At 46.9% G+C, this 12,935-nt stretch overlaps 2 protein-coding genes across 3 annotated transcripts in view; both read right to left on the reverse strand.

Annotated features, from left to right (window-relative positions):
* Positions 1 to 163: 163 nt before the first annotated feature.
* Positions 164 to 6,700, reverse strand: LOC117730414 (RNA-binding protein 39-like). 2 transcript variants are annotated; one of them, XM_034532119.1, is made up of 15 exons: positions 6,575 to 6,700; positions 5,915 to 5,977; positions 3,561 to 3,610; positions 3,309 to 3,482; positions 3,105 to 3,161; positions 2,883 to 3,000; positions 2,537 to 2,689; positions 2,296 to 2,442; positions 2,123 to 2,188; positions 1,563 to 1,761; positions 1,372 to 1,458; positions 1,164 to 1,269; positions 958 to 1,063; positions 684 to 762; positions 164 to 597 (listed from the first exon to the last, which is right to left on the reverse strand). In XM_034532119.1, the coding sequence occupies exons 2-15, from the start codon at positions 5,963 to 5,965 to the stop codon at positions 494 to 496; spliced, it is 1,497 nt and encodes a 498-aa protein (XP_034388010.1). In that variant the 5' UTR covers positions 5,966 to 5,977; positions 6,575 to 6,700; the 3' UTR covers positions 164 to 493. The 2 variants fall into 2 exon arrangements, with proteins under 2 accessions (XP_034388010.1, XP_034388011.1); XM_034532120.1 differs by having other exon boundaries at positions 3,309 to 3,470; positions 6,575 to 6,691.
* Positions 6,701 to 7,312: 612 nt separating this feature from the next.
* Positions 7,313 to 12,935, reverse strand: part of tsen2 (TSEN2 tRNA splicing endonuclease subunit) — a 6,307-nt gene continuing 684 nt past the window's right edge. The window contains exons 2-12 of the mRNA XM_034532130.1: positions 12,259 to 12,325; positions 12,134 to 12,173; positions 11,779 to 12,012; positions 11,510 to 11,663; positions 11,290 to 11,364; positions 11,025 to 11,075; positions 10,744 to 10,888; positions 8,186 to 8,222; positions 7,976 to 8,087; positions 7,811 to 7,900; positions 7,313 to 7,616 (exon numbers count right to left, since the gene is read on the reverse strand). Of these exons, the coding sequence (XP_034388021.1) occupies positions 7,557 to 7,616; positions 7,811 to 7,900; positions 7,976 to 8,087; positions 8,186 to 8,222; positions 10,744 to 10,888; positions 11,025 to 11,075; positions 11,290 to 11,364; positions 11,510 to 11,663; positions 11,779 to 12,012; positions 12,134 to 12,173; positions 12,259 to 12,325 (1,065 nt within the window). The 3' untranslated portion in view covers positions 7,313 to 7,556. The remainder of the gene's footprint in view (positions 7,617 to 7,810; positions 7,901 to 7,975; positions 8,088 to 8,185; positions 8,223 to 10,743; positions 10,889 to 11,024; positions 11,076 to 11,289; positions 11,365 to 11,509; positions 11,664 to 11,778; positions 12,013 to 12,133; positions 12,174 to 12,258; positions 12,326 to 12,935) is intronic.

Below are 12,935 nucleotides of genomic sequence, written 5' to 3' on the forward strand. Positions count from 1 at the left end.
GGAAAAGTGAAACTGATACTGTATAAAATATAGATATATCTCATATCAAACTATATTTTATATATATAACAAACACCTGTTCACAGGTGTCCTGTGACAGCCAATCAGAGTGCAGTATTCTCAGTGAGCATAATTAAAGAAAAGAAAAAAAGGACACAGCAGCTGTCAGTGACTTCAAAATAAAATTTAATAAAGGATTTTACAAAATCAAATTCTTAGAAAACACCTTAATACCAAACGGGTTCAAACCAACCAATCAGCTGACACCATCAGCCGGCCTCCTCACAGCTCACAGAGCTCAATCATTGGACGATACACAAAACAGGCCACGCCCAGAAATTCTAATGAGAATGAACAGGAAGTAAAACAGGAAGGAAAGAAGAAACGACGTTCCTCCTCTCAGACCCGATGAACAGAGGTGAAACTGACTCGTCCGTGTCGACCAATAGGAGAGAGTCTAATGTCCAATCCGAGGGTAGTTATCGTTGGCGAGTCACCGTCGCGGGGGCGGGGCCAGCGGCAGCGTGGTGACGGCGGACTCTGGGAACAGGTTGTGGTAGGTAGGCAGAGGGACGTACGCCGCGGTGATCATCTTACCTGAAGACAACAAAGTGAGACATCACAGCTGCTCTCTGATTGGTCCACAGCACAGAGGGCGGGTTAAATGTGACGGGACCGCTTACCAGCAAAGTACCGTCCGTGTAGAGCGTTGACCGCCGCCATGGCAGCGGGGATTGATGGACACTTGACGTAAACGTTTCCCTGAAAACGAGCAACGGTCAAAGGTCGCACATTACAGATTTGAGTACGACACACACACACGAATCAGAACTGAGGTGTGTCGACACAAAGAAACTAACTAGAACCAGATTATAGAGGAAACAAAAGGAAACAAGTCAGTTCCTTGGCCTCAACTGGCCGGCTTCCTTTAACAGTGAGGTCAGAGGTCACGCGTACCTCAGCAGAGTTCTTGTCAATGTAGATGTGAACGACTCCTCCGTGTTTGTTACACTCCTCGATGACGTCGTGCTGGATGTCCATCTCCCAACCGGGAACGTCCTCACTGAAACCCACAACGATTAAACATGTTCCATACACCTGTAACACACACACACACACACACACACACACACACAGGTGTAGAGACAGACAGGTGTACTCACAACTTGGGGTTGAACATGTTGGACAGTTGGAAACAGTGTGTGGCGAGTGGCTGAGAGGGAAGACTCATCGGTGCAGAGTTCATGTTGAGAGTCGGGTTCATAGCAGCTGAAACACACATTTAAATCCATCTTATTACACACACACACACACACACACACGTCCTCCCGTAGTTTATCTACACAGGTGTGCGCGTGCACGTGAGCGTACCTGACACAGCGGCCATAGCTCCGAAAGCGATTACTCCGCTCATCTGCAGAGCCTGCTGAGCGGCAGGAGGCATCTGTAGACCGGTACCTGCTCACAGGGGAACCACACACACACACACACACACACACATGTTGAGGGTGGAGGTCGCAGGTGGATGTCCGCAGGCGCATGTGAGTATAAGCCAGTCTCACCCTCGGCGAGCCGGGCCATCAGCTGCAGGCGCCCGGTGGTCCCGAGGTCGATGCCGCTGCGTTCGAGCTCGTCGCTGTCGAGGAACGAGGAGAAGGCGTCGGACCGCTCCGTCACGTTGCCGACCTTCATGGGACGACCCGCCAGCTCGAAGCCGTTCAGCTGCTCCAGAGCCTTCTTAGCACACTCTGCGTCGGCAAACTGGTCAGACAGACAGGTCACAGAGGAGGTGAGACAGGCCACAGAGGAGGTGAGACAGGCCACGGAGGAGGTCAGAGAGACGGGTCACAGGGGAGGTCAGACAGACGGGTCACAGGAGGTCAGAGAGACGGGTCACAGGAGGTCAGACAGACGGGTCACAGGAGGTCAGAGAGACGGGTCACAGGAGGTCAGACAGACGGGTCACAGGAGGTCAGAGAGACGGGTCACAGGAGGTCAGACAGACGGGTCACAGAGGAGGTCAGAGAGACGGGTCAGAGAGAGTGAGGTGAAGATACAGATGCATGCAGGTGTTTTAAGTACTACAACAACAACAACAACAGGAAGTGAGAATAAACCGTACCGTGATGAAGCCGTAGCCTTTAGAGGTTCCTGTGTCTCCGTCCATCATCAGCTGGATGCTCTCAATCTGTGACGACAAACCACCTGTCACTCACAGACTTTACATGCGTGTGTGTGTGTGTGTGTGTGTGTGTGTATATGTGTGTGTGCGTGTGCATGTATTGTGTGTCCTACCCGTCCAAAGGGCTCAAAGATCCCTCTCAGCATCTCCTCTGTGATGTTGAAGTGCAGCGAGCCGACGTAGAGCCTCATCGGTCCCGATGAGCCCTTCTGCAGGTTGTTGGCTGCTGCGGCCGCCGCTGCTGCTCGGTTCTTTTCTGCCTGCACACACACACACACACACACACACTTTACTCAAACTGTATTCTTATTGCGATATGAACACAGCTACGTGTGCGTGTGTGCGTGCGTTTACCTGCGAGGCCTGTACGATGATGGGAACTCCCAGCAGCCTTTGCCCCGTCAGCCCGATGGCCAGAGGAACCGAGTTGGTCTCCACGAACTCGATGTAGGCGATGCCCTTCGACTTGCGGGAGTTCCTGTCGGAGATCATCCTCACGTCGCGGACCTGCGGGGGCACCAAAAGAGGCCGTTACCACGGCGACAGCCATCAACACGGCAACCGATGTCGTAATTAAGGATTTGGATCCGCTTTTTTTTTTATAGCGGGGAAATTAAAAAAAGGTTGATTCCCCAACACAGAAAGCAGGCTGCTGCTACTGCTGCTGTTGTTGTTGTTGTTGTTGTTGTGAAGCGCTCACCTTCCCGACAGCAGAGAAGAAGTCCTCCAGGTCTCGGGGTCGTATCCGGGCGGCGAGCTGCATGCAGAACACGGTCCGGGCATCGCGCTCCTCTGGACTCAGGTTATCTACGGGCTGCCTGCACACACACACACACACACACACACACACACACACACACACACGTCACACAACATCCTGCACGCTTAGCCGCCGCTCAGAAGCGTTTCGTCGTGAACTCACCTGAGTGGACTCTTCTCCTTCCGGATGGGGGGGCTCTTACTCTTGGACCGCTTACGGCTGGAAACACAAACGGGGGAAATATAAATATACAAATGTTTATTGTTATTTATCTGGACAGGCAGTTTTTTTTGTCGCCCCTGGTCTCGGTAGCGACCCCCCCCTTTGTTTTTAGTAAAAGTATATAAGTAAAAGCGTCCTCCTCACTTCTGGTGGTGGTCTCGGTAGCGACCCCCCCTCTCTCTGCTGCTGCGGCGCTCTCTGCTGCGACTCCTCCTCTTGTTGTCTCGGCTGCGGCTGCTTTTGCGCTCTCGGCTGCGGCTGCGCTTCTTGTCGCGGCTGCGCTTCCTGTCGCGGCTGTGCTTCTTCCTGTCGGGCACACTGCGAGCCAATCAGAGCAGGCCAGACAGAAAACAACTACTCTCTTTAACGTGTGCGACGCTGTGGTTGTGTTATTACCTCTTGGTGCGTTCCTCCGGGCCGTCGGGGCTCTGGTTCTTTAAGTCCTCCTGAGGGCGACAGAACCGCATGAGGAGGCAACACACAGGTGTGTGTGTGTGTGTGTGGGGCACATTTTAATATATATTCAATGCACTACATGACGGGAGTCACGCGTCACATTTCTGTCAATCACCTTGTAGCCCCGCCCTAACGCACCCCCTGCTTTATGGTCTGTTTGACTCTGAATTACCATAATTTACTAAATCAATATCAATATCAATAAAGCTCCAGAAGCAGAAGGACTCCACAGTCCAGCTCTACTTCAGCTGGCTGGATGCTGGTTCTTAAGTCACAGAGGACCAGAAGTGACCTGACGGGACCACGTTCAGATGTGGTTCTATGTGAGGACCAGAAGAGACCTGACGGGACCACGTTCAGATGTGGTTCTATGTGAGGACCAGAAGAGACCTGACGGGACCACGTTCAGATGTGGTTCTATGTGAGGACTAGAAGAGACCTGACGGGACCACGTTCAGATGTGGTTCTATGTGAGGACTAGAAGAGACCTGACGGGACCACGTTCAGATGTGGTTCTATGTGAGGACTAGAAAAGACCTGACGGGACCACGTTCAGATGTGGTTCTATGTGAGGACTAGAAGAGACCTGACGGGACCACGTTCAGATGTGGTTCTATGTGAGGACCAGAAGAGACCTGACGGGACCACGTTCAGATGTGGTTCTATGTGAGGACCAGAAGAGACCTGACGGGACCACGTTCAGATGTGGTTCTATGTGAGGACCAGAAGAGACCTGACGGGACCACGTTCAGATGTGGTTCTATGTGAGGACCAGAAGAGACCTGACGGGACCACGTTCAGATGTGGTTCTATGTGAGGACTAGAAGAGACCTGATGGGACCACGTTCAGATGTGGTTCTATGTGAGGACCAGAAGAGACCTGACGGGACCACGTTCAGATGTGGTTCTATGTGAGGACTAGAAGAGACCTGACAGGACCACGTTCAGATGTGGTTCTATGTGAGGACCAGAAGAGACCTGACGGGACCACGTTCAGATGTGGTTCTATGTGAGGACTAGAAGAGACCTGACGGGACCACGTTCAGATGTGGTTCTATGTGAGGACTAGAAGAGACCTGACGGGACCACGTTCAGATGTGGTTCTGTGTGAGCTGTGAGGACCAGAAGAGACCTGACGGGACCACGTTCAGATGTGGTTCTATGTGAGGACTAGAAGAGACCTGACGGGACCACGTTCAGATGTGGTTCTATGTGAGGACTAGAAGAGACCTGACGGGACCACGTTCAGATGTGGTTCTGTGTGAGGACCAGAAAAGACCTGACGGGACCACGTTCAGATGTGGTTCTATGTGAGGACTAGAAGAGACCTGACGGGACCACGTTCAGATGTGGTTCTGTGTGAGGACCAGAAAAGACCTGACGGGACCACGTTCAGATGTGGTTCTGTGTGAGCTGTGAGGACCAGAAGAGACCTGACGGGACCACGTTCAGATGTGGTTCTATGTGAGGACTAGAAGAGACCTGACGGGACCACGTTCAGATGTGGTTCTATGTGAGGACTAGAAGAGACCTGACGGGACCACGTTCAGATGTGGTTCTGTGTGAGGACCAGAAGAGACCTGACGGGACCACGTTCAGATGTGGTTGTATGTGAGGACTAGAAGAGACCTGACGGGACCACGTTCAGATGTGGTTCTATGTGAGGACTAGAAGAGACCTGACAGGACCACGTTCAGATGTGGTTCTATGTGAGGACTAGAAGAGACCTGACGGGACCACGTTCAGATGTGGTTCTATGTGAGGACCAGAAAAGACCTGACGGGACCACGTTCAGATGTGGTTCTGTGTGAGCTGTGAGGACCAGAAGTGACCTGACGGGACCACGTTCAGATGTGGTTCTATGTGAGGACTAGAAGAGACCTGACGGGACCACGTTCAGATGTGGTTCTATGTGAGGACTAGAAGAGACCTGACGGGACCACGTTCAGATGTGGTTCTATGTGAGGACTAGAAGAGACCTGACGGGACCACGTTCAGATGTGGTTCTGTGTGAGGACTAGAAGAGACCTGACGGGACCACGTTCAGATGTGGTTCTATGTGAGGACTAGAAGAGACCTGACGGGACCACGTTCAGATGTGGTTCTATGTGAGGACTAGAAGAGACCTGACGGGACCACGTTCAGATGTGGTTCTATGTGAGGACTAGAAGAGACCTGACGGGACCACGTTCAGATGTGGTTCTATGTGAGGACTAGAAGAGACCTGACGGGACCACGTTCAGATGTGGTTCTGTGTGAGCTGTGAGGACCAGAAGAGTCCAGTTGAGTCTCACCTTTCTGAATGGCGCTTCCAGCATCGCCTCGATGTCCAGGTCGTCAGCCATCGTCCTGCTGGTCTGCACACAAACAAACAAACACACGATTAAATAAACATGCAGAATAAATAAAACAGGTTGAGAGTTTGAGGAAAATATTCTGTAAATAAAGTTAATAGAATAGATAAAGCTATTAGTACAGAGTACTTTGATACTCATAATAAAAGTAAATAGTACTTCAATACAAATAGCCTCATTTATTCGGAGTACTTTGATACTCATAATAAAAGTAAATAGTACCTTAATAAAAATAGCCTCATATAATCGGAGTACTTTGATACTCATAATAAAAGTAAATAGTACTTCAATACAAATAGCCTCATATAATCGGAGTACTGTGATACTCATAATACTTTAACTAAAGTCAATAGTACCTAAATTCAAATAGCCTCAAATATTCGCAGTACTTTAATACTTTAACTAAAATCAGCTGACAAAGAGTCGCTCGGCTCTGAGGCTAAATCAGCTAAACACGCCTGCGCAGTGCCCCGCTAACAGCTAGCTAGCTGCTAGCTTCAACGGCTGTGGAGCAACGATCCGTTATCTAAGCTTCCGGGTATCTAACGTTCCCGGTATTTAACGATACCGGCAGAGTACCGGGGCACGGCGTAGTCTTACCTGGACACAAAGCGGCTCTGGGGGGTTTTGACGAGCGGGCCGCCGGCTAACAGTCGCTTCTCAGTCTTTTGCCCTCGCGACGACACGCACCGTGCTCTAAATGGCGCTGCAAGGAACTCCGCTAATATCGCGAGATCTTCCTCCCGCGAGATCATAACAAAGTGGTAGCTTCTAGGCCGACTGTATCCGGTCAATGGAAACTCATTTCCGCCACAGCTATAAGACAGTAAGTAATAATTATGATAAGTAATATTAGTAAGTCATGATTATGAGATATTAAGTAATAATTATGATAGTAAGTAATAATTATAAGATATTAAGTCATAATTATGAGATACTCAGTCATTATTTTAAGAAAATGTCTCAATGACTCGCCAGGATCTTTAAATGTTCTCCTATATATATATATATATATATATATATATATATATATATATATATATATATATATATATATATATATATATTCAGTGTTGGAAATGGCTTTCCATAATAATCAGGCTGGAACATGAAGATGTTAATAATTATTATGAGATGACCACTTTCTATAATAATCAACAGTTATATTTTCTTTGTTCAGTATTTAAACTCTAATTCTTTGCGCAGCACAAATATCTTCACGTCATTCCAATAGAGCGCTTTGAAATTTAAAAGAAAGAAAAAAGTGAATTAACCCTCAGAGCCCGATGCACATTACAGACTTGGGGAACATTAGAGATGACAGTTTCACAGCTCTTTGATTCTTTAAAACATTTTTTATTGTTCAAGTAACACGACCTGCAGGAGCTCCACACACCTCCGCTGGTCTTTAACTCCTTGTGAGGACCCATGCTGCGTTCAGGGACACTCAAACATTTGACGTTTTTTTTCTTGTTTCAAGACTCTTTAATGACAAAAAAAAATAATCTCATCCTCTTTTGGCTGACGTCATCAGTCTCTTTGGGACATCACACGGTGACATCATCAGTTTCCTGTCAGCCAATCAGATGTCGTCCTGCTCCGCTCGCTCTTTGGTGGAAACCCACCTGCTGACGATCACTTCCTGTTGATAGAAAACACCTTTTTCTCATTCCGTTTCCTCTTTTGTTTGATCAAACTTTATTAATGATGGTATTTCTGATCACAGCTGACAGAAGATTAACCAACAACTCCTACTTCACATGCACCATTATCTTTCTGTCGATCAACTAATTAATAATGTGACTTATCGAATAGCTGCCGCCTCATGTTACCTACCTGAACCTTCAGCCTGCTCAGACAGACAGGTGAGTCCAGCTCAACGTCTGATAGGTCGGCTGGAAAGATGATGTAACACAACATCAGCTCCTGTAAAGCAAACAGAAAGAAATGAAACACCCAAAATCAAATCTCGCCCGATATGACGTCCGACGACTCGTTTACCTTCGAGACGTTGGAGGTGATCCGGCTGAGAGCCGCCAGAGAACGCCACGAAAACGGACGCAACGCCGAGCCCTTGAATGCATCGTCAACCCGCTCAATAACAACCGAATAACTACAGGAAGAGGAAACAATGAGAACATTTCTAAAGATATTTCTTTTGTGTGTGTGTGTGTGTGTGTGTGTGTGTGTGTGTGTGTGAGTGCGTGTTACCTGGCGTGGTAGAAAGGGGGTCCTTTCCTATACAACACTAAAAAAAAAACACAGAAAAGAGAATCATGTAAATTGTGACATACTGAATGTGTATGTTCGGGCTCTGCCTCCTGTGCTCTGATGATTGACAGCTGTCAATCTTGTGTTCAAGTTTAGTTTATTAACTGGATCCCCGTTAGCGGCCGCTAATGTAATGCATACAAAAAGGGCAAAACATGACGTGAAACAAACAGTTAAAAATAGTTACAGTACAAACAGAATAATTTAATTGTTTTTTAAATGACCTGTACGAGTTATATGATGAGGTAGTAAATTACAAGCGGTAATTGCACGAATAATAACTTTACATTTGAGGAGGTTTGAGGCATCAAGTGACCTAAACTAGCGTTCCTTGTGTGACGGTTATGTCTGTTACATGTTTATTGTAACTGATTGAAGAAATTGAACACTGGAGTGAACCAGTTGTAGTTTATTTATGTAATGCAATAATAATAATAATAATAATAATAATATATATATATATATAATAATATAATATTTTGCAAAGACACTTTACAAAATATTTTAAAAGTCATCCTCAAAGCTATACAGCAAAACAAATAAATACAAATAAAAACAACAGAGCACACAGTAAAACCCAAACTCTGGTCCTCCTTTCACAGAAGCTCATGCAACTTCTTTGAATAAACCATTTAAGGTCGCGTGTGTTTGCATGCGTCTAAAGAACCAGGACGGGGTTCAATGCAACTTCAGGACACCAATGATGACCCACATATCCTGGGTTCATCTTAGTGGACACAAACACAACATTATTGATTATAGAGGCCTGGGGCCGTTGAGGTCATTATGTAGCTCAGTAGATTAAACACAGTTATTTGTTTACTGAGCTTCTGTGAACGTATAAAGGACGGAGATCTTCGTCAGCAGTAGTTTCTGACGACCTCACTTGGAGGCTGAGAGGCTCCTGTTCCATTCGGCTGAATGTTTCAGGACTTGTCTCATGGTTGATTACTTGTGAACTTGTTCCTGTAATAAAAGTATTATAAGTCAACCGTGCTTAAAGTGCTTTTGGTTTCTCACAAGGTAACGGAACATTAATTTCACCCATTAAAAGCAGTTCTGAAATGGTGGGTTTTGATTTCTGATTTAAATGTGAAAGGTCCGTGTAGTCTCGGATGAGTTTGGGGAGAGAAGCGACGCACTTTCTGGACACGACATTTAGTTTTAGAAATGTTCAGGGCCAGTTTGTTCACTTTCACCCAATCAGACACTCTCTCCAGATCCTGATTGGTTTGTTTGAAGCAGAGCTACACAGTGTCGTGTCATCTGCATACATTATCAACCTTAATTGACAAAGGGAGAGCATTTGTGAAAATAGAAAAGAGTAAGGGGCCTAAGAGACTTCCTTGTGGAACCCCACAGCTAACGCATCTACAGTCTGATAAACTACCTTTATCAAAGACTCTCAGAAAGATAACTGACCATCCAACAGAGCGTCTTAATGCTAAAATGGTCTATTACATCAAATGCAGCAAGACTGTGGCGACCATTTCCTTATTGTCCATCTGTATCAGCCAATCATCAGTTAGCTGGTCACGGGCTGTTGAGTGATTTCATGTCCTTTGGTATTGGAGTCACCTTGGCCACCGTCCAGACGCCGTTCATTAAGCACCCGTTGAACATGTGACATACTGTAGATGGGTGATCAGAAGCAGTTCACCATCTAGATGGCCGATATCAGTAGGCAACAACATCCTCTCAGTCAGGGGACGTAACCTGCACTAAATCTAATTGGCAGTTTTTATCCTTCATCATATAATTCTCAATTAGTGTCCACGAGGAGGTTCTTTCTGAGATGATCAACTTTACTGAAGTAATTATTGAAGTAATTGGTAATCTCTACTGGTTTAGTGAAGAAAGTACCATTATGTATTATATTAGGCAAAGCTTGATGTGAGGACCCATTATATCGTTCATCATTTCCATAGTTTGTTATTGGAGTCGTTAATTTTACTCTCTCTTTTGCCCTCTGTCCAGGTTAGTTACATCATTTCTTAATTTACAGTACGTGTTAGCCAGAGGTTTCAGTCGCTATCTTTGCTTTTACAGTTGTTGTTTATCAGCAATTTTCATAAATAATTTCATGAATATACTGAGAGCCACATCTGGGTCCTCCTCTTGACCAGTTAGCATTCTTTACGTCCTCCATACAAGATTCTTCTTGGAAGCGCCCGTGTGACCTTTTGTGTCCCACAGGCTGCTTTCGGGACTTTAGTTTTCCTTTTAAAGTTTTATTAAAATGTGATCGCTGAAACCAAGAACTGCTGCCGCTGCTTTAGAGTTCAGGGGTATTTGTGAAGAAGTGATCAATACATTTAGATGATCTTAGCCCATTCTTATTTGTACTAGTCCTTGTTGGTAGTGTAATAGTTTGTGTTGGGTTACAAGCACCGGCTACTGGGATCATGGAACTGGTCCCAGTTTTATACTGGTTTCTAACTCTTACAGGAAAACTGTATCAGTGTGTGTGCGTCTGTGTGTGTGTGTGTGTGTCTTACTGAGGTCCGCGCCGTACTTGGCCCCGCCCCCTCCTTTAGGGACCCACCCCCTGCTTCGACAGTGCTGATAGGCTGCGAACGAGCTGACAAAGTCGGGCCTCATGGAGCGGAACTCTCTCCACAGCTGGATGATTGACAGGGGCTCCTGTCCAATCCCGAGAGAGGACATGGTGATTTCGTAAATAAGTAAAATAAATGTTTGACAGGAAGTTTTATTTGTTATTTATCGACTCGTGAATCAAAATGTAGAAACAAAAAGTCAAACAAACTCAGACAGTTACCTGGTTCAGGTAGACGGACAGGCAGCCCAGACTGTAGACCAGGAAGAACGCCTGTAGGTAGACAGACAGCCATGAAGAGCAGGGAAGAGGCCACGCCCCCTAGCTGTCTAGGTTCAGGTGATTGACAGTCGGACTGTTTACAGAACGACCCTTTAACAACCTTCAACCATTCAGCAGCTGAGGCTCATGGGTAATGTAGTGTTTATAGACAGAAACAAGCTGAAACCAAAAAAAAAACACATTTGATGGCTCGTGGGTGAGTTACCTCCTCCAGACTGAGTTGCAGGTACTCTGTGAGAGAGAAAGGAGTCCGCCGGACCTCCCTGACCCCCCCACACACCTGCAGACACAACACACATACACACGCACACACACTGATTATACACAACAACACACTTGCACACCTTTGTACATTATTGGTTTGAGTCTGAGTTTTAACACCATTAACTCACGATAACCATAAACATAAAAGTCTGAAGACTCACCTCACTGTCAGAGACCACGAGGACAAAACCAGGCCCGGGAACCAAGGGATCAGGATCAGAGTCAGAGTCAGAGTCCAGGTTGAGTTCAGGGTCTAGCTCAGATTCCTGGTCGTCGCTGGGATCAGGGTCTCGGTCGTGGTTTTGCGGGCTCGACCTGAAATGTTAACTCATTGTCAGACTCCTCTGAACAACAAGAACACTTAAGAACAATTTGATTTATCCCCCCAAAAAAATATGTAACAGGAGTTTGGTGAAGAGAACCAGTCTACCTGCAGCTTCTCTTGGCCTCTGGCTCGACCTCTGACCCGACCTCTGACCCCGGCCTCTTAGTGTGGGCACAGGCTCCCCCATTTGGTCCTGGCTCCTCCCTCCCACTCCCCTCCCTCCTCACATCCTCCATCTCTACGGGACGAGCGAGGCTGAGCAGGGTTTGATTGACAGCGTCTTCGTCCAATCCCTGAGCAGAGAGAACGGAACCCGCCCACCTGAGGAGCTCGTCATATCTGCAGGAAGAAGAGGAAGAGGGGGGAGGAGGAAGAGGAAGAGGAGGGAGGAGGGGTTGTGACGCAAAGCAGACAGGATGTGATGTCATCGTGTGAACAGACAGGATGTGATGTCACTCACCTGGACTGTGAGACGACAGGTAGCAACAAACCTTCGTGTTCTGAAACAAAACCAGAGAGTGGCTGACTGCAATGAACCGTGCTGATTGGACTAGACTGATGATGAGGTCACGGGGGGAGACTCACGTTCCCATTGGTCAGAGATGCTGTGGTCCGGTCTCGCTCTGGACAGGACGCCTTTACCAAAGTAACCCTGGAACGAGACAAGACCGTGATGTGGACTGGTTTCCTTCAATGTGGACTAACTCAGACCTGGTTTCAAGCAATGTGGACTACCTCAGACCAGGTTATACATGATGTGGACTATCTCAGACGTGGTTTGACATATTGTGGACTACAGACCAGGTTATACATGATGTGGACTACCTCAAACCAGGTTATACATGATGTGGACTACCTCAGACCTGGTTATACATGATGTGGACTACCTCAGACCAGGTTATACATGATGTGGACTATCTCAGACGTGGTTTGACATATTGTGGACTACCTCAGACCAGATTATACATGATGTGGACTACCTCAGACCTGGTTATACATGATGCAGACTACCTCAGACCAGGTCATACATGATGTGGACTACCTCAGACCAGGTCATACATGATGTGGACTACCTCAGACCTGGTTATACATGATATGGATTAAATCAGAACTGGTTTTACTTAAAGTGGACAAACTCAGACCTGGTTTCACCTGATGTGGATTAACTCAGACCTGGTTTCACCTGATGTGGATTAACTCAGACCTGGTTTCACCTGATGTGGACTAACTCAGACCTGGTTTCACCTGATGTGGACTAACTC

Source organism: Cyclopterus lumpus, chromosome 5 (assembly GCF_009769545.1).
Source record: "Cyclopterus lumpus isolate fCycLum1 chromosome 5, fCycLum1.pri, whole genome shotgun sequence".
In the NCBI taxonomy this organism is placed as follows: Eukaryota; Metazoa; Chordata; class Actinopteri; order Perciformes; family Cyclopteridae; genus Cyclopterus; species Cyclopterus lumpus.